This window comes from Sceloporus undulatus, chromosome 9, assembly GCF_019175285.1.
Source record: "Sceloporus undulatus isolate JIND9_A2432 ecotype Alabama chromosome 9, SceUnd_v1.1, whole genome shotgun sequence".
Taxonomy (NCBI): Eukaryota; Metazoa; Chordata; class Lepidosauria; order Squamata; family Phrynosomatidae; genus Sceloporus; species Sceloporus undulatus.
Genome location: NC_056530.1, coordinates 4,374,175 through 4,401,032, shown reverse-complemented (window position 1 = coordinate 4,401,032; position 26,858 = coordinate 4,374,175). Strand labels below are relative to the sequence as shown.

Below are 26,858 nucleotides of genomic sequence, written 5' to 3'. Positions count from 1 at the left end.
TTTACCCTTCCAAAAACAGAATTATATAGAAATCTGGACAAGTTTTCCATAACCCACTAAGAATTAGTGCAAGAGGCAAATTAGTATGGTTTCGAGCCAACAGGAGTCCACTCCCTTTGCCATGGAATTCACTAGGTGACTCTGGGCCAGCTCCTATTTCTCAGCCATCAGAGGGGTCAAAGGTTTTGTCCTTACTTTGCAATGTCTTAAGCACAAACTAGCTTTTAAGATTCCTGAAGAAACATGAAAAAAATAGCTATTCCTGTAGAGACATGTATGTGCTTTATCACCTTCTCAGAATGCTTGAAGTGACGCCAGAAGTGAGTGTACATCCTCTTGGTAGTCTTCTCTGGATAGCAAGCAACAGTTTTGATATAGACTTTCAAGCTACGCTCCAGAAGCTGGTTCACCTCCCTGTAATCATAGTCATCGTATCTGGAAAGGAGTGCAGATAGGAACATTATGTGGTTGCTTTATGCGAGGTCAGGTCATTGGTACATATAACACAGCAGGCTAGCCTTCTCTAACCTAGGTCCCTCCAGGTCCTTTTGAATGCAACTGCTGTCATTTATGGTCACTGGCCATGTTGCCTGGGGATGTCAGCCCAAAAGATCTGAAGTTGCTAGCTCAGGAGAGCCACAATGGTATCTGATTGCACAACTTCCATATACAGTGGGCCCTCGCCTTATGCGGGGATCCGTTCTGGATCCCTCCGCGTAAGGCAAATTCCGCCTATGCTCAAGCCCCATTGTAAACAATGGGGCTCATGCACGGTGGTGCGGCGGCGCGCGGGGCGCAACGGGCGCGCGTACCCATTCAATTGAATGGGACGCACCGCCCCTTCCACCCCGTGGATTGAGCTCGTATGCTCAAGCCGCGTAAGGCACGCCCGCATATGACACAGGCGCGCTGTATATTACCCAGAATGGCCAACAATGATAACCTGTGGGAGGAACTGAGATTTAAAAACTTTTGGGGAGCCCACAGCTTCCTACTTCTCCTCCTCTAAAATCTTGGGAGCTTTTGTGGGCACAATACCTCATGGCTTTCAGATTGGAAAGGCCACAGGTTGAACTCAAGGCATTGGGCTTGCAAAGTACATGTGTTGCCTCTGCTCTGTCCAAGTAGATAAGGTTTCTTTAATTCCATTAAACCCACAAGAGACATTCCTCTTACTTTAAGTCTATTATTCACATGGCAGACTCAACAGAGGCACTGACAGAACAAGCCCTCCCACATTGTTTGAGTGTGCCTAACATCCTACCTGGATGACTCAGTCCCTTACTCACAACAGTCTAGCAAGACTGATGCAAGGCCATCCATGTGGCAGAGTGATTCATCCAAACACAGCTTGCAAAACCCACATAAACAGATATTCTGCATAAAGCCGAGCAACTGGACAATAGTTTTCCATAACCTGCTTCATACATAATACGAAATCCCAGTTGGCATCATGTCACTGAGCTCTGGGATCATACTACTTCTTGCATTTATTTGTTGCTCACTCAGTTATCACAGTTTGCTGCAAACTATAGTTTGCTGCTGTTTGCCAGTTCATATGCGACCACAAACCATAGTGAACCCATTTCTTCAGAACTAAGAAAGAAACTAATTGGTATGGAAACAGAGGGACAACTGGGGCCCATTATGAGGCAAACATGGTCTGACATTACATGTAAACTGGTACAATATTTTAATTTGTAACAATTTATTATCTAGTTAAGTAAAGGTCTAGGAACTAAAAGATAAAATATAAAAAAGATAATTCAAGCCAAAAGGTACAACTGAACAAGAATCAGTGTTGGAATAAACCAGACATAGCAAGCAGTCTGGAAATTTGAGATTTAAGAGTATGGACCAAAAACTTGAGAGAGACCACAACTAGCAAAAGTGATGTCAAGAAGCAACAAAAGATGAAATCTGCTCTGAAATTTGCTTTGGTAAGGCAACATAGACTAAACAGGTGGACAAATTACGTACCGAATACCAAAGACGCAGTGAACATAATTCCAGATAGCCCTCCTGAGCATGGATGTGTCCACCCCACTGTGCATAGCGATGGTGTTATACGTTAAGTTGTAGACCACTTGGAATTTCTCATCAAGCAACTGACCCACATCAGGATAAAGGCGGTTGATGAGTGAATAACCATGATCTTCCCAGGTGTAGTCCTGTATGGGGGGGAAAAATCTCTCTGGTATCTCTGTGCTACACAACTGATCACAGGGTTGGGAACACGTGGTCCTCTAGATATTGCTGGGGCCCTGGCCAGCAGAGTCAATGGTGAAGGAGGATGGGAGATACAATCAAGAAAAACCTGGAAGACCACATGTTTTCCACTTCTGACCAACTGATTATGTAAGCTGTCCACTTGGGTTGAAGGATACATCTCCACTTATCTATCTAGTCATGCTTTTAAACACATTACTGTATTACTACACATCCTCTAGTAACCCACATGTAGTGGTGGTGGTGGTTCTTGCAATGTGCTATGACTTGCACAGAGAAGTATTACACTCCTGCAGGTTATACTTGACAGAGATAAGGATTACTATATTGCATTTCGCATGTCACTCCAAGCTTGGTAAAGTGCCTGTTGCACAATTGGCCATCCATAGTTAAACCAAAATTTGAATGCAAAGTCCTGATGTCACATCACATCTTATTAAAAAAAACAACTGGTGACTGCCATCTTGCCTTTCAAATTCAGATTAAAAGGTGGGCACAAAGCTGAAAGGTTTGCAAAGCAAACAAATATGCAATGTAAGCAAACTGTGTAGTGCAGCAATGGGGAATTAATTGCATGAGGGCCTGTTTTTCTCCCTGCAACACTCCTGCAGGCTGCACCAGTATGTTGGTGGTGCACTGGAAGTGACATTAACTGGTTCTCAACTGGCCACAAAAATAGGCTTTTGAGGCTGCATGCACCCTGTGGTTTGCACTTTCCCCACCCTGTTCTCATTGATGCTGTGTTTGAGAGAACTGGGAGGGGGTATTGGGAGATTATGGACATGCACACAAAATACAGATCTTGAATTCACACAGATGAGATACCTGAGCTCGGAACGTTGGAGGTGTATGTTCTCCTCTTCTAGTAAAATCTTTGTATCCAAACTCAGGATCCTCCACAAAGCACAAGACGTTGGGAGGCAGGGAGTGTTCAACAGTATCTCCTGGAAAAAGAGACACTTTTAATGAGTTCATGTTGTCAGTGAGAACCACACTTCCCCCTCATCACCTCCACAGTTCTTCCCCATGAAGTACTTTTCTTAAAACTGGAGAATATAAAAACAAAACTCCAGCCTATGGAAAACCCACTGAACATATTTTCATAATGCAACCATACCCATACCTGATTAAACACCGGCTGCTAGATCAGCCTTCCCCAAGCTGGGGCACTTTAGAAATGTAGGACTGGCCAGTTCTTGGATTATGAGAACTATAGTCCAACGCACCAGGTTGGAACAGACTGTGCTATACAGTGAGGCTGGCTGGGAAATCCCTCTACATCATCCAGCTCAGTTGATAGCAGCATGATTCTCTATTTTTTTCTGTCCTTCCCAAGCCTAACTGAGTCCTAAACCCTCTACCTCCCCTGCCCTAAATCCCAACCAGTTACTCATTCTCTTATCCTACCAGAGGGCGTAACAAGTAGGCTCTCTCTCTTTTCCATCTCAAAGCATGTTTCCATTTCCTCTGGGGTAACTTCTTCTTCTTCCAGCTGGCATTCCTGCAAAAACTTCATTCTTTCCATCAGGACTTCTACTTCCTCTATAGCGTCTGTGCCCTGGGAAAACTGGGAAGCAAAAAAGGTCAGGGTCAGAAAAGATGGCAGAAGACAGATGCACAATGCAGTTTCACACACTCTTCAACCCAAGGCATATTTGGAGCTTTTGTATTCCTGTTCCACACATGCATTAAGTCTTGGAACAGTAGTGGGGAAACTAATACTCTAGGACCAAATCCAGCCCTCCTGGGATACAATTCTGGACCTTGAGATTTCCATGGTGACCATGCACTCTTCTCCATAGCACTAGATTGGTGGTCTTCCAACATTTGTATGTCTCCCCTCCCCCATTCTAAAAGGTTAAAATGATTTTCTCATCATTAATTACTGGCACTTTAACATAGATATACTAGTATTTTGAAATCTATTTTGTCGCCTTTGGCATTGCCCACCAAAAACTTAAATGGAATTTAGCATCCCTAGTCCTGATCTACAGTTTTGCCTGCTGAGGGGCAATAACTAAGCAGGCACTATTACTCTACAGCCATGCTTTGTGGGTCAGAACTGCATTGATCCTGCCAGCAGATATAGGGATCAGCACAAAGACACATTCTTCTGTTGCCTTCCCCCCCACCAGTATTTGGAAACTTCAATATAATGGTTGCGCAATTGTAACCACTAGAGGTTTCTGAACTGTATCTCCCATAATCTCTCATAATAGGCTATCTGGCTAAGATTACTGTGACCTGTAGGCCAAATGTATCTCAAAGACAATGGGTGGCCATCCTGCCCAACAGAATTTTTTTAAAGCTAAATTAGAAAGTATTTTCCTCTGCAAAGTAAACCAAGGTAAACAAACCCTGCAAAATTATTCATTTACAGTTTGCAAAGAACTCCATAATTCCTACACCTGGGGAAGAGCCCTTTTCAAATGTTCTGTCTTACAGCTACTACTGGGAAGGGTAGATGGGAGTTGTAGGCCAAAATGTCTGGAGAGCCAAATGTTCCCCTTCCCTCCTTCAAATTAATGGGCGCCAATATTTCATAGCAATCCAGGATGTTTATTGCAATCCAGGGTGTTCCAGAAACAACCAGGCCTTCTTCAGGAAAATTTAAAGCAGGGATGTTTTCACGTACAGCGAGTTGTGCGTCTTCGGTGTCCTATCCCCAAATGCCTCCTTTTAGTTTTTCCTGCACTCTAAGCAAAGCTTAAAAATGCTATTTTTTTCCAGTTACAACTCCCTGACCCCTGCACCAACTGTGGCAAATGACTATGCTAAGTGTGGTGTGCTAGGAGTTATAGCCCCAAAATGTAATTTTTCCAGTCTCTGGTTTAAAAAACTAGAAATGCATTCATAACAAAAAATAAATATAAAGGCCTCTTTTCAATTCTTCAGCTTACACTTGAAGTGTTCATCCCCTCATCTGAGGATGGACTGCTGTCACAGCTGTGGGGAGAAGGTGGCTGAAAGACGTGGGCTCCTTCCTGGTCAGTCTCCAGATTGATGCCGCAGCCAAATACGAAGGAGGCCAACGAGTGGTAATGTGTGAGGAGCACCAGAGCTTGGATGAGTTCTGCCAATGACCAACTGTTCTCTCCAGTTTTCAGGAGTGCCTGTGAAGAAAAACCCCAAAGAGTTTCTTTCTTAGTGATATGTATCGAAGAAAGCTGCCCATCTCCAAGCAGGAAATGGATGGCACTAATAGAGATCAGGCATAGCCTAAACATGATAACCAAAGGTAGCCCAAGATGTTTTCTGCCTGAAACAAAGAACAAGACACCTCCCATTTGATGAAGAATAGCTGACTAGATTGGCTGTGGAATCTTTCTCAACACTGGACTGTCTGGTACCCAACTCTTTCCCCTCCAATACTTTGTTGCTGCCCTCGAGTATGTGCAACCTGAGCAACCACTTTGTTCAGCTTTATGGCAGAATCAACAGTGAAGGTAACATAAAAATATCAGGTAGCAGGTGATGGGATAGCCCAGTGTATTCTGGAGACCAACTACCACAAGTCAGATGGACAATTAGTCAATTCTTATGGTATTTATGGTGGTATACATAGCAATTTCTTGTGGTATTCATCCTTCCCTAACTTGTGGTCTTCAGATGATCATCCTTAACACAATGCATGCACCTGACCTCTAGCAGCCCTTGCCAGGATATATAACTCCCAGGGCTCAGCAGTGCTGGAAACTGAACAAAATATTCAGAGGGTGCTAGGTCAGGGAAGGCTGCTCTCAAGTATTTGAGACGATGTATAAACATGGGCATTCTCTCAGACTATTCAGTTGTTTTTCTAAAACTGCAGAACAGAAGTGTGAATATCAGCAGTTTCAGGCTGCACAGATGCAATCCCCTTTGGGCTGATCCTTGTTCTCACCTCAATGTGTTCCTTGGTAACCAGCCAAGGCCGATGGGCCAGAATCTTGTTGATTTCATTCAGATTCCTCAGTTTCTGTGGGGCATATTGTAAGCCACGAAGCCACTCTGAATCCCCACCCATCTGTAGGAATTCCCCCATGTGGAAGCCAACCAAATAAGAACATTGATGTCTAGCAGCAGCCTGAAAGCACAGAAAAGGAAAGGGACAGTGAGAAAACCCATGAACACAGTCTGCTTGAGATCCTCGTACAAAACGAATGTGGCAGTTTGACAGGGCCCAGACAGTGTGACAACTTTCCCTCTTTCTGTTTGAGCAGTGTTAGAGAGGACTTAATTTCTGAAAATGGAAGATATCTAGGACACCAAATGCCAGGGCAGCCATGTTGGCTGTAAAACAAATTCCAAGTTGTGTATTGTAACAATAATTTTGTGCCAACCAAAACAAACCCCCACATAGATTGCACAGGCTTTCAAGACCACTCAGTCCCTTTGTCAAGCAAAGATGTTACAAAAAGCAGGTAAGGGACAAAGGAGAGTAGTAGGAAGAAAGACCTCATCTTAAAATTATGCAGCCTGCATGTAGTATTTAAGGGAGGATGAGACTGCAGACTGAAAATTTACCTCAATGCTGGGTTTGCTGGGAACAGGCAAACGACAGAAAACAATAAATGCTGATTCTATGTGTTGAAAGTACAAACAACACTTCTGCAAACTGTCTCCATACAGTGTGAAGCTCACCTACCATTTATAGGCAGAGAGCAAAAAGTCCTCAGGCCGGCATATGTTGCTGAATTACAACTCCTCGCAGCTCTAGTGAACACAGCCAAAGGGGAGGAATGCTGGGAGCTGAAACTCCAACAACAGCTGGACGACTATATAGATGGTCTCTAATGATTCTGTAAACATCCAGTGGCTTCTGCTCATCAGTTCACCTGGCTCCTTCTCCTCTGCATTCAGACTGTGAAGCAGACATTTATTTGTATCTCACTATTTTCCCAGGACTGGGACTCAAGACAAGATTCTAAGGGGAAGGGAACACAATGCATACACCTGACCAAAGACCCCATATCTAGCTAAGCAGGTGGGAAAACGAGAGAGGATGAAACAAACAGGTTTTGATATAGGATGAAACCACAAACAGCCTTTGCATTTCATGTTATCACAAAGAGGGGTGATGTGAAATAGTCGCTACACCATAAATCCTGCAATTTGAGTAAAAGATAAAGTCATACTGGCACAACACCATGACCTGAAAGGAGAGGAATCTAATATCCATTTTATTGTTTAAACCAAGGATTGTAAGTGTGCGGTTTTCCACATGATGTTGGACAGCAACTCTCTGCATTCCTCATCTGCTACAACTCCCAGTATTTTGCTCTGCTGCCTAGGGGTTGCTGGGAATTGCTGCCTAACAACATATGGAGCTCTGCATGATTTATACATACATATTTAAGCAAAATAAGGATTCTTCATATTCTTCAACTGCCAGGTTATCTCTCCTTTCTCCCTGCCCACTCACCATGATCGCGATGTAATGGCGCTTGTGATATGGCAGGGGCCCATCCATCCGCAGCAGGAGATACTGTGTCTTCCAAAAGCTTGTCAGGTACTCAGGATGCAGCCCCATCACCATGGTAATGTTATCCACCCTGCCTGTTGAAACAAAGGCCTTGATGAAGAGGTGCCGTTGGGCACTTTCAGCTCCTTCTTGTAGGATCTACAATAAGACAAAAGGTGTCGTGAGAAGGAATAACCTTGTGTGAATATAGTACTTCTTGAACAGTCAAAACACTCCACATACATTTTGCAGAATCAATCCTATCAGTAAAAATGAGGTTGTGGGCTGAGAAAATGGGACACAGAGAGAAAGATTTGCTTGCTGAACGACCTCAGAGGAACATGTGATTCATTATTTGTATTTCCTCCCTTTTGGTCTAAAATGCAGATGGGGGACATGTAATCTCTTCAGTAATCCTGATGTATTTGTTAAAGAAAGATGTTGTCCCATTATCCCCAATCAGCATGATTACCATATCTGAGATGTGCCTAGTTGTGAGAAGGCTGGTCTTCAGAAAGCTCTTGCAATCCTAATGGTATAAAGTGTTTTAAACCAATTAATAAAACTGAAACCTATACAGGTGCCTGTTTACAGGTGAACCTGCTATAAATGTATTTCAATTACAAAGGCTTTTTGTGAAGGAATCTTGAAAATAATAATTCGATGACCTGTGGAGGTGGAATAGAAGACTTTTCAGCCAAACACTGCAAATTTCCAGAGTCTTTAGTCAACAGCAATAATTGAAGAGGAGATCCCAAAACTGTACTTCCACCTTGTGAGGAAAGGGAGACTTCGATTTGCAGGATTTACTTTGTGTGTGGTTTTGGAATTTTTTTAAAAAAACGTGAACCTTAAGATCCACCAAGAAGAACCAAGTGCACAAAAAACATGGTTAAAATTTTAAAAATTTGACTTAAAAGAGTGAGCAGCGAGTATTAAAAACTGGACACAGCTTGCATTCCTGCCACATACAACACTACCCTCCTGGTTACCCCAAGCATTTCATGGATGTAGTTCCTGTACCTGCTATTCTTAAGAAACTGGTGTGTCAGATATCCTTTTGAATCACTGCAATTCAACCAAATCTACCAGCAGACCAAGAATTACTTTCTGCCTATCCTCTTTCTACTGGAGGACATTTGTGCAACCATTAACGTTATAAAAAATAAAAGATGGTAGAGATCTTTCAAAGCAACAAAAGTGCTCAGCTGTCTGATGTGATCTGGCTGTTTGTTCAGTTTATCAGTCCATATTCATACAAGGCCAACCCAACACACACCTCCCTGCCCTTTCCTCCCCAACTCATCAGTGGAATTTTAAAAACACAGTTCTCTGCTCTTGGAGTCAAATACTCCCCTGTGACATCTTTGGAAGTAGAAACTGTCCATGCAGCCAACATCACTGAACTGTCCAGGAACAGCCAAGGCTTGGGCTGTCGCAACCCCTTGAATGCAAGTGGCTCAGCACAGAGGCCATTCTGAAAAGGAGGATGGGCCAGTAAGAGCGAGGGGGGAAGGCATGCAAAAAAGGGAAGGAGGCCACTACCTGCCAGCCTAGGAGAACAAGCCAGAATGCAAGCAGCAATGGTGGAGGAGCTGCTCCTGCAGTCTGATTGGCCACCCTGCCAAGGAACTTGGAAGGCAGTCAACACAAACCCAATGGGTGGATGAAACGCCTGGAGAGGTAGCTGAGGCTGACTTCCTGAGATAGGTTGTTTGTGCATACCAGGAGGGTGCTTGATAAATAAGGAGATGATGACACCACAGGGCAATGCAACAACATGTGTCACCTCCCATCACCCAAGCAAACAAGAAAAAAAATGAGGAAGCAACAAGGACTATTTGGCTAGAAGAAGCAAGCAAATCCCTCCCTCCACACCCCTCCAAGAGATGTCCAACTATAGAAGTGGGTGGCTGTTGTTGTTGTTGTTAATGCTGGAGTTGTCTCTAACTCATGGCGACCCCATGGATGAGACATCTGCAAGACATCTCCCCTGCTTTGTTCAGGTCTTGCAGATTCAAACCCATAACTTCCCTGAATGAATCTAAACATCCAGCCTGTGCTCTACCCCTCTTTCTACTGCCTTCCACCTTCCCTAGCAGTGTTGTCTTTTCTAGTGAGTCATGACTTCTTATGATGCGGGCAAAGTATGACAACCCCAGTTTGATCATCTTGGCTTCCAGGGAGAGTTCTGGCTTGATCTGTTCTAGAACCCATTTGTTTATCTTCTTGGCCATCCATGGCCTCCTCAGCACTCTTCTCCAGCACCACATCTCAAATAAATTGATTTTCTTCCTGTCTGCCTTCTTCACTGTGTTATCAAGTCTGGAATTTTATAAAAATACCCCCAAAATCCCTATCCCAAAATGCATCTGTGGAGGTAATCAGGTGGCCCCTTTTCCCTGGCATCACTTGATCATAGAGGCCTCCAAGCAAGTTCTGCATCTATAGGGTGAAGTATGTCTCCTGATGACCCTAATGGAAAGGCATTATGGGAGCTGTCCCTTGGCTGCCATGACCTGAAAGCGGAGAGACCACGTAGGCACCAGCCTCAGTTAGGAGTTGCAAATAGGAAGATTTCCTTCACACCTAGGAGACAGATTTATGACTGAGAGATGTTTCACAGACACAAGCCATTCCGGCAACAATAGTTTTCCCATGGCTGGGGATGCCTATGGATCAAGTGATGTGTAAATTTGGTTTACTTTAATGTAGGACAACCGCCTCTGCTGACTACGTGACTAGGAACCTATTTAAAGTCCAGTTTTTCCTTTGTTCGAAGTTCCATGTTGGTGGCAGGCAGTCACTCTGTCAGTCTGCTCCTCCTGACGTGGTTCCACGCACCCCTTTCCCATTTCCCTTCATAGTGTTGCTGCAGCTACCTTGATTCCGAGGGAAACCATTGCAGGCAAGTATTTCCATTAGAAGGCCTTGTGTTCTCTTTCCATTTTTCCTCCCTTTCTTCTATTAGCCTTGAGTGATTGCATGAGTGAATGTATGTGTGTGAGTGTGTCCCCCTGTGCATCAATAAACTAGATTAAAATTCAAAGACTTTGCCTTTGTGTCAGTTCCTGGAAGTTCTGGTCCCTTCGTAAACACTGCTGGGATTCGATCCGAAAAGGGTACTTGTAAGGAGCCCTATATTGGTGTGTTGAGCGAATTAATATTCCCCAAAATTTGAGCAGATATCCTTACAACTGTCCAACTCTCATATCAGTACATGGTGATGGGGAATACAATGGCTTGGATGATTCTAACTTCAGTTAGAATTTAGTGACTGGCTGCCTCTCTCAAAACAGGAATGGGGTGGGGAGTTAACATCTCAATTGCCTTCCAGTCTCTTCCAGTGCCAACCAGGTGTGGTCTTCTGTTACAACACTGTTAGGGGGTGTGCAAGCAGGGAACAAATAACACCTCCTTTGCTTTAGGCAAGGAAATAACTACATAACAGGAAAAGATTATTCAAGGTGGTGGTAGTACGGGACTGGAGGAGGGGAATTCAATTTGCAACCATGAAATGGGGTAGGTGTGTGTCCTATAAACCACCTCAGAAGCAGCACTTTAAACGCATGTGGGACGCATGTACTTTAAACACATATATGAAGCATTTAAAGAGCAGAAAAAAAACCTCTTGAAGATTCATAGATATGAGGAAAACACAGGATTTTGGCAGGAGAAATTTACATTTTAAAGTGTCAATCATTACTATATGCCCATAGAGAACTTGGTCTTCAGCTGCAGATCCTTATACAGTCAAAATGAAACCATTCACTCAAGAGAAGGAAGTATCAGCAGACTCAAAGCTTCAAAGGTTTGTCTTAGTTCTTAAAAATATAGTATATATAGTAAATACAAATTTGGGTAATCTGTTTCTGCATCTCCCCTACTGTAAATTGGAAGTAAATGCTGTATGAAATGGGGTATTGTAGAAAACGGGGGCAATAGCTGCACAACAATCTTGTAGTATTGACAGACTTTGGCTTAGGGCATGGAAAACAGATTGAGAGGTAGTTTTTTGTGGAGTTTTCAGGCTATGAGGCCATGTTCTAGAAGAGTTTATTCCTGACAATCTGAAGATGCCAATCACAGCTGCTGGCGAAATGTCAGGAATAAACTCTTCTAGAACATGGCCTCATAGCCTGAAAATGCCACAAAAAATTACCTCTCAATCTCTTTTCCATGCCCTAAGCCCAAAGCCCATCAATATTACAAGATGGCTGTGGAGCTACTACCCCAGTTTTCTACAATACCCCATTTCGTACAGCATTTACTTCCAATTTACAGTAGGGGAGACGCAGAAAAAGATTACCCAAATTTGTATTTATTAATCCACATCAGTAAAAGAACCACAGGAGGTCTCCCTGTCCTCTGCCCATTGTGTGCCTAGGTATTCATGATGTGCATGCTGGTGCCCACTTCTCAAGACAAAGTAGAAGTGAGGGAGAGGCACAGGAATGCTGACTTTCCACCCCTCCCAATAAGAAATTCCACTCTTTTGGTATCTTCAGCATTCTCATTTCAAAATTATTATACTGCCCAAGTAGTGGTGCCAACAGAGACAGAGCCCAAACAAGTCTACTGAGAAACAAGAGAGAATACATTCAGGAATATGTATGTCTGCACAAGTACAAAAACAAAGTCTACGAAGTCCCACCAGTAAAGATTTAGCCTGTCCAGAAACCTAAGAATGTTGAGAGCTAGAAAAGGAAAAAAACAAAAACTATGGGAGGGGGGTGGTATGTCCTCTTCAAGCTCTCTGGTGCTTATCGCATCCCAGAGAATGGTACAGCTCTTTGGCAGAAACCCTGAAGGGGAGTACCCCTCATACACCTCAGCATTTTGTTACAGGTAGGGTTGCCATAAGTCAGGACCTCCAAACCAGGACAAATGTAGGACAACATTTTCAAATGTAGGACACTTTTTTTTAAGATTGGAGGACACATGAAAACATTTGATGATTTTTTTAAAAAATGTTAATATAAATGCATGTTTCTTAGGCATGATCAAAATGGAGGACATTTTGGCATTATTCCTAGACAGATGGCAGAAATGTACTTCCCTTTCTGGCCAAACCACCCCCCTCCATTCCGTCATCATCACTATCATTTTTAAAACAAGGCAGACCTGTTAGCATTAAAAGTACCAAAAATACACAAAAAAGACACTTTGAGGGAAATAAACCTTTGGAAATGGGCACCCACCTCCTCCTCCTCTTCCCCCCCTCTTCCTCCTCCTCCTCCCCTTGTTCCTCTTACTTCCTCCTCCTCTTCCTTATCCTCCTCCTCTTACTTCCTCTTCCTCATCCTCCCCTTCTTCCTCTTACTTCCTCCTCCTCCTCTTCCTCCTCTTCCTCCTCCTCCTCATTGTTGGTTGAATTTTGCATCAGGAAATGGCGCTTTTCCCTCCCCCTGGCCCAGAGGCCTATCCTCCTCGGTCCTCCTCCTCCTCCAAAGCTCACTGGCCAATGGCAGACTGGGGCTGGAAACAGGCCAGCCCCCACTCTTCTGCCATTGGCCAGACAGCTTTGGGGACGCGGGCTCTTTTTTAAGCCCCCCGCGTGCGGGTGCACAAAAGGGGCGAGCGGCGCTGCTGCCAGCTGCGGCCCGGGCAAATGCTGCGGGTGGCGCAGCAGCTGCGCAGAAGAAGGAGGAGGAGGATTGGAGGAGGAGGAGGGCGGCACGGCAGAGGAGGAGGAGGGTGGCCGGCCAGCACCAGCCGCATTAGCGGCGGCCCGGAGGCCGGGCCCAAACCCAGGATTTAGGGGGAACTGGGCCGGGGCTGGCCAGGTTCCTCCCAAAGTGTGATTGTCACAGGAGCCGCCGGGTTATGGCATCCCTAGTTACAGGTCTTACTTGTTAGTTAATTCTAAAGCTCTTGGCACTTTTTCTAAGAAATAAAGTGAATGCTCTTGAAGTGAGGAGGTGCATTCCCAGCCTCATTTCATACTTCCCTGGTGAGAGAACACTTTCCCTCTAAACTGGATCCTCAAAGTGCAAATGACACAGATCTCAAACAGTTGCACGTCCAGAACTACAAGTTTTGGCCATTTCGAAGAGAAGCATCCTGGTCTGAGAGAGAAGTCAGCAAAGTTTCAAGCCATACATCTTACCTCTTCCGCTGGGATGAAAGAAGTCGGGCCTCTTTCCTGCTGTCGGGGAATTTTTATTCTTCTGTCCTGGGAAAGAGAAGAGCATGGACATTAGACACTCCCATCTTGCATACACCCAGTCAGGACTTCAAAGGGTACTCTTCCCTGTCTCTGCTACACTGCCAGGAGAATAGCACTCAAAGGCTATATATGCATCATAGCTAACAGTTGCTACGAAAAAGGCACAGGAACAGCAACAAATGTGGAAGCAGTTATGGGGAGGGAGAGGTAAGAGAATGAAACATAGGGGTGTGTGGGTGTGTAGGTGAGAGAAATCAGATGTCTATTCAACACCAGCTCTTTCTCTTCTACCCACCTCCTACTGAGTCAACTGCTGCAATTGCTCTGAAGAGATTACACCAGGCATACTCAGCTGGAACTGGTCAACCTGACATGACCCAAGGAGTGGTAACATGACACGGGTCTGAGATTTACCACCACAGAGTTTGCTCCTCTGATCCTTGCAGCCAGGAACATGGAGAGAAGAGTGAAGGGGAAATCCTACCCAGCCCCAATGTGGCTCTAAAGGACAGGTTGGTTAGCCCCTGCTACGTTTGTGTGGATGCCACAGGCTCTTTGCTGCCTGATGAAACAACCAAGTCAGTTGCAAGGAGAAATGTCTCCCTACAGCAAGGTGTAGGCTTACATCAGCAAGAATCCATTGCGTTTAATCTCTCCACCGCCCCCTTGGGAGTTCTTTAACCCAATTTCTGTTTCTTATTCATCAGACCAGTGGTGCCCTAGGCTGCAAAGACTATCCAGATAGCTGAAACTAGGGAAATATACATCCTGAATTCTGCAACTAAGTGAAGAGCAAGCAGAGTTGGAAAAAGGCACGTCCTAATAAGTAGTCCTTAGCTGACCACTAACACAGCTGAACAGCCACTGTTTCAACAGTTCCAGGGTGGGGATTGTGTAGCTTTTCAGGTGTTCTGAGACTGTAACCCCAGTGCCCCAGCTACAGAGCCAATGGCAAGGGGTGGCAGCCTCTGTAGCATGGCAATAGCTTTGGGGGGGGGGACGACACACATTCCCTACCTCTGCTGCATTGTGCAAGTGGATTCAGAGTATTTTATTGGACAAGCTAGACTTTGGGAAAATTACTTTGTTGGATTTTAGGCCCCAGAATTTCCCAGCCAGCATGGAAGTTGATCAAGCTGGCTGGAACTCTGGGACTTGCAATCCAAAAGTAGCCCTCTGAGTTTGAAAATAAATATATGGAAACCAGCTATTGAAACCAGTTTCTCTCAATTCCTTCCTCTCATCTTGTGGGAAGAGAGTCTACAGCACCCTTAAACAGGATCATGAGGCCTCTGTAAAACTCAGGTTTAGGTGTATATCCCAGGGCTCTACTCTTCCTTGCATTCTCGTTCAGTATGGCAGAGGCAAACCTGAAGAAAACATAGATATGTACTGCTCCTACAACACATGGTAAAGCACCCTTTTAGTTTGTCAAAGAGAGCAGCAACAAATATTACACCAAGCTGCTACTATGCAGAATGTGTATTAGCAAGTATACTGTATATGTTCAGAGTGTATAGAGACAGATGGGGACTCTCCCCAACAATGTATTCCACCTAGGAAACACAGAGACAGTTGGGAAACATCTCTTGTGAGCTACATGCAGCCCATGGGCTACACTTTGTCCATCACAATGTACATAATCCAAATTGCTTCTCAGTCTGCAATCAAAATTTAACTTGAGCATTCACATTTTCTTGTATCCATGGTCAATCCTGGAACCAATCTCTCATGGACACCAAGAGCCTACAATACTTGTAGAATTTTTCTGTCATCCAGTGATGCTTTTCCTTTGGCTACCAATAGTGTGTTTTTGCATCTTTCCCTGACAATGTCCCTGACTTCAATCTAGAGTTCTTTTGGTTCGTTGTCAATTAAGCTTAGTATTGCAAATCTACATGGGTTTTAAAATTCTACAGAGGTGTTGCTCAGACTGTACTTTGGCACTATAACTGATTTAGTAGTCTTCTTCCCTTGAGGCTTTGAAATCAGCAGATCATGGTCTGTGTCATAATCTGTTCCTGTTATGCAGTGAGAACTACTCCCTCTTCTGCTTCCAATTATGTAGTCTATTTGATTTTTGTATTGGTCATCAGGGAACTTCCAGGCATACAACTGTCTGTCTGGTTGCCTGAAGAATATCCCTGCAATGAATAAAATGCTGACCTTGTCCTCTTGGTTTATTTCTTGATATTATGCTACATTCTCCTACAATGTCTGATTCTGCTCTGTATCCTGGTTTTCTTCCAATCGCCTATGATTATCAATATGTCCTGTTGTATGAACTAGCATAGAATCTTTCAATTGATTCCTTTTCTATCTCTACAGTGGGAGTACTTCAGTTATATTGACAGTTATTCTATGAAGACTTGTTGCTTTTATCAGGTTAAGAATTTACATTATATCCTGTGACTACTTTTGCTACATCTTGCCTCACTATTAGCTCCACCCCATTTCTTCTTAGATTTTCACTTCCACAGTGAAACACCATATAATTCCCTGACTCAAAACACCTAATTCTTGTCTACTTTAGCTCACTCATACTAAGCATTGTAATGCTTATAAATTCAATCTCCATTTTATGATTTCTAGCTTTCCCTGATTCATTCCTCTTGTGTTCCATTTTCTTACTACCTACATTGTAGCTGTGGACCCTCCTTTCACCTCTGTGCATGTCAGAAGCTGCAAGTCCCTTTGTCATGAGTCCAGTTGTATTGTTAGCCACAATGCTACTTATAGTTGCCCTTTGCTGTACCCCAGTAGCTAACTGAGTGCCTTCCAACATGGGAGTCTCATCTTCCAGTACGATCTCTTGCTTCATTTTGATTTCTCTCATCATCATAGCATGTTAGAAGTAATCACCACTATGGAGGGGTATACCATTCCCTTTTTGTGTACTAAAAGGAATCAGCAAAACTGCCATGCCATTGTCTCCAAGAGCTGCTCCATCATTGTGTCCCCTAGTATACTGTATTATACTGTGGATGCTTTACTTACACGGGGATCCGTTCCGGACCCCCCCCCCCCACATAAGGTGAATTCTGCCTATGCTTGAGCCCCATCTGTTTAAATGGGGCTCATGTGTGCAGTGGCGCGACAGCGTGCACACGTGCCATGGGCGTGCGTCCCATTCATCTGAATGGGACACACCACCCTGCGCGCTCCCCGCAGCTTGAGCGCGTGTGATCAAAGCCGTGTATTGCGCACCCGTGTATAACGCGGGCGCGCTGTACTCCTCAGCAAATGTCTGACTGACTTGAGATATCCAGTAGCCCTACGATTGTCAACATAGCTTCTTGCCCCATGGGAATACACCACCTTACAGCCATGGTAGGGAATTGGAATCTGGAATCAGGTATCTTGGAAGGCATAGAAAATCATGACTTTTAAGTGTGAGCAGAATGCTTCCCATTCTCCACTAAAGACAATCTTAGCATGTCTTGGTTCAGAATGCAATGCAGGGTTTCAACATAGAAACCTTAACCAAGCATATGGTTATATTCATGGTTAAACTTTTTATGACTTTTATATCATACTCGATATAATTTAGGTAAGTTCAGTCAATAAATTGAAAACTTGCTAAAAGTTGTTATTTTAAAAGAAAAGTAACTGTCTGCTCCAAACTAGAATCACAACTTGCTTGGCCCTTTTAGATGAGCTCTGTTCTTTCAGGGAAAATTGTGACATGCTACTTGGTTAAAATCAGAAAACATTCTGCTACGCCTTGGAGGAAGGGGGAGTATGGGATTTTAACAGCAAACTTATCAGAAATGCCAATTTATGAGAAATACAAATGACAGGGGGGAAAAACTATGGATATGTCTCCTCAGAAGTATATATACAGTATATGATCAGTGCCTGTAACAGATAACTAAACGCAATTTTTAATTTTAGGTCTGCCTATTCAGCATCTTAGCACTCACATTTAAGAATATATATAACACCTCTCTCTCTCTCTCTCTCTCTCTTTCTTTCTCTCTCTCATACACGAACAAACACTATCTTAGGATTTTTCATTGATATTATTTTAACAGTCTTGATAATAAATTGCAGAATAAGATCATGATTGAATGATGTTCTTTGCTGGATGGGAAGCAACAATTCCCTTTCCCCCAACAGCCTGAAATACCTACTCCAGAGAGCAGGGAACCCCCCCCCCCACTTAAACAGGATTAAATCATTAGATCCTGATCTAAATCAGCATTCGTTCCCATTTTACAAAAGGGGCACTAAAGTTGGCAACAGCAAACCTATTAAGACCAGCCAAACTAATCGGAATCTGACTTGAGATAGGAACTGACAACCTCTTGATTAACACCTGTCTGATTAACCATAGTGCTATGCAAGCCTTCTATTTGTCTTCTAATATTTTGAAAAGGGAGGGATACGTGGAAATTATTGCAGTGAAGGGATGGGGACAATACTGCCTGCTTGACTTACATCAACAGGGAAATATAGGAAAGTTGCTTTCCTTGATTACAGCTCCCAGAACCCCTCAGCCAACAGCACTACTGTGTTGGCCATTCTGGCAGTTGCATCTGAAAGATAAGATTTTTGGAGATGCAGACCAAAAACGATTAGATAGCAAGATGTACATCCAAAAAGTGTGAAACCATTGAAAGTTGGAATGGTCAACTGCAGTTCCATTTAAAGTTTATCCCATAAAGGGAATACTTTTCTAGGACTGGGAGCACTCTGCCTGGAAGCATTTAGAAAAATTGTGCTCTCTTTCCCTTGCAGTAAATCACTAAACTACATTAAACGTCACAAAGAACATTATCTTTGCATCCATCCATATTCTCTAGCAATAATCGTGTTCAATATTATATATCCTACAGGTACACTATAGGTAAAGCGCTAGGACTGTTTAATTTTCCCTATTGAACATGCACTCAAAGGTAGCAAACCTGGATCTCCTAATGTGAGAAACTGTTCTAAATTTTTCCCAGCTAAGGTCCAGCCACTTTAAGCTATTCTGCAAGGGACAAAGAGATGTTCTCTAGTACAGCAGGGTTGGATTGGGCCTCTTTATTCTAGTAATACCCCTTGAGACCTTCTTGCTTATAACATCAGATGAACCTGAGAGCCAGTAAGGTATTGTGGAGTAGATTTGGGAGACCTGGGTTCATAGAATCATAGAATTGGAAGAGACAGCAAGGGTCATCCAGTCCAACCCCCTGCCATGCAGGAAATCCAGATCAAAGCATACCCGACAGATGGCCATCCAGCCTCTGTTTAAAGACCTCTAAGGAAGGAGACTCCACTACACTCCGAGGGAGTTTGTTCCACTGTCAAACAGCCCTGACTGTCAGGAAGTTCCTCCTAATGTTGAGGTGGAATCTCTTTTCCTGCAGCTTGCATCCAATGCTCCAGGGCTTAGTCTCTGAAGCAGCAGAAAACAAGTTAGCTCCCACCTCAATATGACATCCCTTCAAGTACTTAAACAGGGCTATCATATCACCCCTTAACTTTCTCTTCTCCAGGCTAAACTTCCCCAGCTCCCTAAGTCGTTCCTCATAGGGCATGGTTTCTGGACCCTTCACAATTTTAGTCGCCCTGCTTTGAACACGCTCCAGTTTCTCAACATGTGGTGCCCAGAACTGGACACAATATTCCAGGTGGGGCCTGACCAGAGCAGAATAGTGGCACTATTACTTCCCTTGATCTAGACACTATACTTCTATTGATGCAGCCTAAATTGCATTGGCCTTGTTAGCTGCCGCATCGCACTGTTGACTCATGTTCAACTTGTGGTCTACTTGGACTCCTAGATCCCTTTCCCATGTAGTCTCATTCAGCCAGGTGTCACCCCTACTATATCTGTTCATTTCATTTTTCTGCCCTAAGTGCAAATTCCCACTGAGCCACAAAACTCTATGTGTGCCCTTGGGCCAGTCACACTCTCTCAGCTTGGGCTACCTAAAAGAACTGTGAAGATAATGTAGAAAGAAAAGCCCATGCACACCATTTGCAGAAAAAAGGTAACAAAGAGAAGACAAAATTCAGAGGCCAGCTCTCTGGCAGTTGGCAAAAGAGAACTTTATTCCACAATACCTAAAACCCTTCTTTGATCTTTTCCTCCTTTTATTTTTCTAACTGACATAAGCCCAAAAGTTCACTTCCAGAGGTGCATGCAAGACAAGACTTTCTGGAAGAGTAACCTTTGCCACCTTTTCATCTCTACTCGGCGCCATGTGTTTGCATGCACACACACATACACACACAATCAGCAAATCCAGTTCAGCTGGAAAATACAGGTCTTCAAAACTGCTGACTCCACAGAGTTTTCTCCAGAGAGAGAGAGAATATATGCATGTTGAAAAAAAGCAAGAAGCATGTTTGAAAGGGGCAGGGACTGGAGGGCAGAAATGCGAAAGTCCGGCTTTGCAGGGCCAGGGAGCTCAAGGCAACTTAGCCTGCCAAACTGCTTGTTAAACTGTATATCTAGTTAAACTACAGTATATTCCTTTGTCACCAGATATTAAATCAAACCAATCACAGCAAGGAACGTAATTAGATTTCCAGCCAGTGTTGCTGTGTAAGGCTGTTTTAAAAGTCTGATAACAAAACCACCACAGATGGTTATTATACTTCAGATACTGTTATCTTTTTATGACATTACAGTATGTCATGTTAATTCCCTGCGTGTCAAGGGCTTGATCATCTCTACTTTAAACAGTCTGTCAACCAGTGCAAGGATTTGCTTATCTGTCAACCAATACAAGGATTTGCCTTATCAAACCATCCAATCTTTGCTGGCCCTGACAGATTTTGGCTCTCCAGGGTTTCAGATAGGAATCTTTTTGAGCCCAACCCAGAGATGAATTAATGAATTGCATATAACTTAGGACAGTCTGATAACCATAGTTCTCTGGGTGATGTACAATACATTTAAACAATAAAAACATATACCATGGAACAATGACAGAAGACAACACACAAGGATGAAAATACCCAAGTGACACCATGACTGAACCTGGGAATCTATTTCTTGTATGCTTCCTTGATTTAAAACTGGAGATAGATCTGAGTAACATTACATTAGAGTTAGGAATAGGTAGTGTTGGGGACTACACTCACCTAAAATCCTGATGGCAACATATCTGGAAGTTGTAGCCCCCAAAGTGACTTTTTTGAACTCTGCTATGGATTTTATATTTTCAAAAATGGAGAAATCAGCCATAATGTCTGTTTCCTTGTCCTACTGTTCATAGGTTTAACCTGAACTTCAGGAAAGCCTAAGCCAACTGTCTGATCCAGCATCTAAATTCATTTCTAGCCCTATATAGAATCTCCCAAAGGTACTCATCACTACTCTCCCTACAAAATAGCATTTGAGCTTCAAACAGGATAGACATGGGTTTGAATTTCAAAGGTTTTGGGGTTTTGTTTGTCTTTTCAAACAGCGAAGCAAGTTTTATTACTCTTTCTTTTATTGCCTTTGTTGTTCCAAGTGAGCTCAGGGCTGCTGGAGTCTGATAATCTCATCTGATATTCTACAAACCTTCCTTCCACACCATCTCAAAACAACATGTAGATTATATGACTCTAACATTGTCACTTCCCCTCCCTCTTCCCCTACATACATTTAAAAAAACATCTTTGCCTGATGAAGAACCATGCATATTTCAAAAGCTTGCAGAGGATTTTCTGCCTAGTTGAACATAATTACTAACTACAAACTGACTATGCCCTCCAACTTTATGGCTTTCAAAACCAAGCCACTATCCTCATCCCCATTATTTATGTAATATTCCACTTTGATGAAGAATTCTGGGGAACTCAAAAGATTGCCCTCTCTTTTGTGACTTTTTTTTATTAGTCCTAATACATGCAGCTACCTACTATGGATTTTGAATTTGCTTTCTAGGCAACAGGGTTGTTTAGATTCCACTTGGTGGATCTTAGGGATCTAGGTAGAAAACCAAAGTAGATCTCTCAAACTCACCCATCCTTGTTATACAGGGCCCTAGGTGGGGGCTTTTTTAAACCTGTTTTAAGACATTCACAACATGAATACCATTGACAGAACCCCAGATTATTAATTAAATACTGGTTTTTTTCCAGATAGTTAATTCTAGATAATAAGCCTTTTCATCATATTTATTCAGGATATATTTATGTGGCTGAAGCAGAAATGGAGACAAGCAAGGGACATATCGAAACAGATCCTGTTATGTCCTCATCCCAATGTTTACTGTCTCCCATACATGACTAGCATTATGTGGAGTCAGTTAACCTAGAATATGTGTATTCCAACACTTTGGGGACCCATTTAAAAATGTGCTGTTGGTCCAAGAAGAAAAGGGGAACAAGTGAGAGCATACACAAAAAGCAGATCAGAACATGGAAAAGTTACTTTTTCAGACTACAACTCTCAGATCACCCCAATTGACATGACTTATCCAGCCAGGCTTCACTATCCTGGCCCAATGATCCAATGCACCTCATTTTTCAGATATGGAAAGCTGACAATGTGGTATTAGATTACTGTCTACCTCAAAGGGTTAGCACGCTTGCTTTGAGTTTTCCTTGGCCTTCACCAACCCTCAAAAGCCAGTGATGAGGCCGATTTGCCTACTTACTAGCTGGTCACAGCATTACTGAAGGTGGCTCATGCCAGTGATAGGACCACCAGTCTTTTTGATTACAAAGTTTGAAAGGGAAGGGAAAAGGACAACAAGGAAAATTGGGAGGAGAGGTAAACATTTATGATTTGTCCAGTCTGTTCGAGGGCACCTTCACTTGCCCAAACAATCCAGTTTACTCCTAAGTATTCCAATTCAAGTCAGAAGACTAGCTCAGGGTAAGGGAATTATGACTGCATTCAGACACCTATGGAGATCAGTTACAATCAAATATGGCTCTCCCTTTTTAACTTACACCTCTGATACAAAACAGCCTAGCCATGCTTTCTTACAATTCTACCTAGAATCCAGACAGACCTACCTTGATGTCTTCCTTTTTAAGATAAAATGCAATCTTCTCTTTTTCTTCTGTCAGCGCTCAACACATACAGCTCAGCTCCAGTCACTTCCCATGTTCAGTGGCTGTTGTGCTTCCTGTTCTAATGCTCCCTATCACTTAATAAGTCCTGTGTCTGCCCACAGATATGTCACGTCACCGTCAATTCAGTATGATGTAACCAGAGAGAAAAAATCTTGAAATACACACACCGTATTTCAGTGTGACCCCAGAAAGCAAGCAAGGTAGAAGAAACGGAGAACAAAAGTGGTGGAGGCATTTTGGAAAAGAACAAAAATAAGATACAATAAAATAATTAACCCTTTGCCTACTCTTGGTATAAGATTAACATAATCCTGGTATGATTAACATAACCACTTACAGTACAGCTGAAGCAAATATCTTCAACTTCTCTACTAAGAAATAAACATTACTTAGAAGTCTTGCAGTTACAATCTATTCTCTCACGGCACCAGATATCAGTGACGTAAGTTAGCAGCGATGAAATGAATGAGATGGCAATTACAACATCATTGGTGAAAATTTCAGAGAGAGTCTGAAGGAATGTGGGCTACAGCCTGTTTGAGCCACAGCAAAGGGGGAAACAAAAATTAAACAATTAAAACTTGTTCTCTCTGCCACCGCTAGATCTGCAAGGAATTGTCTGGCAGAGCTGACCCAAGTGCTAAAGGATTTTTTACATCCTGGCCCACAAGAGAATCTGTCCTACTCAACAGTTTACCATGAAGAATTTACTCAGCACTTTGCAGATAAAAATGCTTGGATGTGTGGCTACAGCTAATACATATTTGGTGCATATAACTGTGGCCCCTGCTTGTCCACTGATAATGGATACTTTTCTATTTGTACAGTATATCCTGAGGATGTGTTCTAGACGCCTGCCTCTCTTGGCTTTTTAAACAGGACAGGGGAGGATTAACTGAGTGGGTAAAAGGAGGCGTTAATGGCTCTTTAAAAAAGTTAGGGGCTGTTTTAAGACCACTATTGAGAAAGATTTCCCTGGATCCCACTATTCTGGATAATGAACAGACAGTCTTCAACATTACATTTTTAGGAAAGGTACTAGAGCTTGTGGCATCCAACCAGCCCCAAGGGTCACTGGATGAGATGGATTGTCTAGTTCCCCTTCAGTATGACTTTATGCCTGGTTATAAGACGGAAATTGCATTGGTCCCTTGCAGGAACTTGACATGGGGAGTCTGTGTCTGTTTGATTTTGTTGGATTTCCCAGTGGTTTTCGATGATGTCAACCTTCTGGGCCACCATCTGGGATGGGACTTTGGAATACTGTTCTACAGTGACCCAAAAGGTTGTGTTTCAGGATTCCTGTTTGATCCCTTGGCTGTTGGCCTCTGGGATCTCACAGCGTTCTGTGATGTCCCCCATGCTGTTTAGCATATACATGAAACTGCTGAGAAAGGTTGTCCAGAGTTCTGGAGTCAGGTGTCACCAACAGGCTGAGGACACCCCAGCTCAATTTCTCCCTTCCATCAAACCCCAAGAAATTTGTCTCTGTGCTAAACTCTGGCAGCAGTAGAGCACTGTATGAAGATGAACAAATTGGAGCATAATCCAGGCAAGACAAAGGTGCTCAGATGAAAGGCAGATCAGGGAATAGGGGTACAGCTTGTATTTAATGGGAGTTACACTCCCATTGAAGGTGCAGCTTTATTGCTTGGTTGTATTCTTGGATTCATCCCTAAGCCTGGAGGCCTAGGTTTCTGCACTAGCCAGGAGTGCATTTGCTCAGTTCAAGTTAGTGCACCAGTTGCACCCTGCAAATGTCAGCTATGGTCATGCCTTAGTTATACTCTGTTTGAATTTCTGTAAGGTGTTCTACATGGCTCTGCTTTTCAAAACTGCCCAAGAACTATAAGGCTGTAAACAGCTGCAGTTCTACAAAGTATCTGCTCCAAACTGCTCCCATTTTCTATGGGGTTAACCCTTGTTTGCAGGTTGCTCAGTTGCGACACTGAGGTACTCCTTCCTCCTGCAAATATAGACACTGTTTGGCAAAGAGCCTTGGGGAGTTAGTTAGGTTTATAAAAACCTATGTTAAGTAATAATCAAGGCTTATTAAAACTAATTAACCTCCACAACATCCTCCTCCAGCTGTCTCTTCGCCAAGGGAGAGGGCTATTGTTTCATTTGGTTCAATCCCATAAGACTTGCTGCAACCAGCTAATCAGAAACCTACACCTGTGGGTTTTAGCATGGATAGCCTGGCTCCATCCAGAAAAGACAGAGCCAGTATCAGGTACCCAGGTCAGCAAACAAGAGGCAGTGTGCTGACTAGGTAAGGTGACGCTGCAGGAGAACAAGCCACTCATGCTTAGTCAGGAATTGGCAAAAACATACTTGATAAGCAGGTCAGAAGAGGTTAAGCAAATTACAAGTCATGCTACAAAACAAGGTTATTCCGGTGCCACAAACTGTGGAAGGCCAGGAGACTTCTTCTCAGCCTCTGTCTGGCAAGCAAATCAAATCAGCTGAGCCAGCTCTTTTACGTCAAATAGAGTACCTTTGTTTGTACAGATTAGACAGGTCTGCCCTATGGTATAAACAATAACCATTACTCATGAGAACAAATTAACATAGGCAATTAATATAGACATGACAATTGTATCACTGGTCCCAAAGCATGCTAAGAAAAACAGTCTTAGCCAGACACAACTGGATTGAAGTCCATTTAGTCCAGCATCCTGTTTCCCACAGAGAGAACCAAATGCTTCAAAGAATACTCACTTGACCATAGAGACAGATTATACCTGTCACGACTAGGATTGAATTACTAGTCCCTGCTGTCTCCTTATCTGGATACAGCTGGGAGTGAACCTGAGGCTCTTTCCAAGTTCTATCTCTTCCTCACAAAATTGCCATGTAAAGTTGTGTTCTAGATGTAGAACTTGGAAACTTATTTTTGAAAGTAATTCAAAAGCTACTCATTATAATGGTTAAAAAATAAGCCACTGTCATTACTCACTGCAGTATTTCAGTAACATGCATCTTCTTCAATTTGTGGCTTATTATTACAGTAATCCATTTTTGGCTATTTTTTTTTTTTTTGGAGGGGGATTGAAATGTTAAGACTGAAGGTCTCTGCATGATTTTAAAATTTCAATACTTCTAAATTGTTAAACTAACCTCTTAGGATGTCAATTTTTACTGTTTAAACATTTAAATGGTTTCGCTCAATTTCACTTAAGCTGTGCAGAGAGCTTCACCACCACTCCCATTTTCCTGGACAACCCTTAAAGTGGCAAGTAGACAGATTCTCTTAGAAACCTTCCACAGGTTGCACGGACACCCTACTTGTTTAATTTCAAATACCCATTTTTTCAAAATAAGAATGGCAATTCTGATAACTTCCAGGCTTTATCTTGCTTTTTGACATCCACATACCTCCTAACATGGGGGTAGGGAGAATATTTGTTACTGGATCCACCAGTAACAAATATTCACCTTGGGTCCCTTCTGGGAGAAATGTGGTACAAATTAAGTAAATAAATAAATCAGAGTTGTCTCCTCGCATCCTAGACAGTTAGAGTTCTGGAGTATGCACACTTAAATGAACCTTGTTGGCTCCCTACATTTTCTCTGCTTTCAAAATTCAGGGATGAGGGTGCTCATGTAGTCAGATTGGCACCAACCCTACCCTACTCTCAGACCATCAGGGAAGAAATTATTGGAATACGAGATTAGTTACAACTTCCCATAAACCATTTACAGCCGTGGCCCTTAATTATGGAACAACTTACCGGAAGAGATCCGTCTTATTACCACATTAGAAGCCTTTAAGAAGGCACTTAAGATGGATCTCTTCCGGCGGGCCTATCCATCCGACCTTCTATAGTTGAAAAGAACACAGCATGGAAAACAGATGATGATTTGGATATTTTAAATGACTGGTAGCAGTATTGCTGGCCATTTTATTGTTGTATTTTTAGATAATATTGTATTTTGTATTTTGCACTGTTGATTTTTTGTTGTGATCCTGCCTCGATCCACAGGGAAAAGCGGAAAATATAAAAT

General features: G+C 42.9%; 2 protein-coding genes across 8 annotated transcripts in view; one reads left to right on the top strand and one right to left on the bottom strand.

The window, feature by feature from the left end:
* The window catches only part of FGR (FGR proto-oncogene, Src family tyrosine kinase), a 665,433-nt gene that overhangs the window by 340,209 nt on the left and 298,366 nt on the right, over positions 1-26,858 (top strand). The window lies entirely within an intron of this gene.
* Positions 1-26,858, bottom strand: part of SESN2 (sestrin 2) — a 47,316-nt gene that overhangs the window by 1,315 nt on the left and 19,143 nt on the right. The window contains exons 1-9 of one of the 5 annotated variants that reach the window (XM_042440831.1): positions 22,791-25,842; positions 13,782-13,847; positions 7,634-7,831; positions 6,113-6,295; positions 5,130-5,342; positions 3,637-3,796; positions 3,055-3,173; positions 1,981-2,171; positions 291-435 (exon numbers count right to left, since the gene is read on the bottom strand). In XM_042440831.1, coding sequence (XP_042296765.1) covers positions 291-435; positions 1,981-2,171; positions 3,055-3,173; positions 3,637-3,796; positions 5,130-5,342; positions 6,113-6,295; positions 7,634-7,747 — 1,125 coding nt within the window. In that variant the 5' untranslated portion in view covers positions 7,748-7,831; positions 13,782-13,847; positions 22,791-25,842. Of the gene's footprint in view, positions 1-290; positions 436-1,980; positions 2,172-3,054; positions 3,174-3,636; positions 3,797-5,129; positions 5,343-6,112; positions 6,296-6,856; positions 7,073-7,633; positions 7,832-9,028; positions 9,140-13,781; positions 13,848-14,136; positions 14,154-22,790; positions 25,843-26,858 lie in introns of those variants that run through there. The other 4 variants (XM_042440832.1, XM_042440828.1, XM_042440830.1 and 1 more) reach the window with 4 other exon arrangements.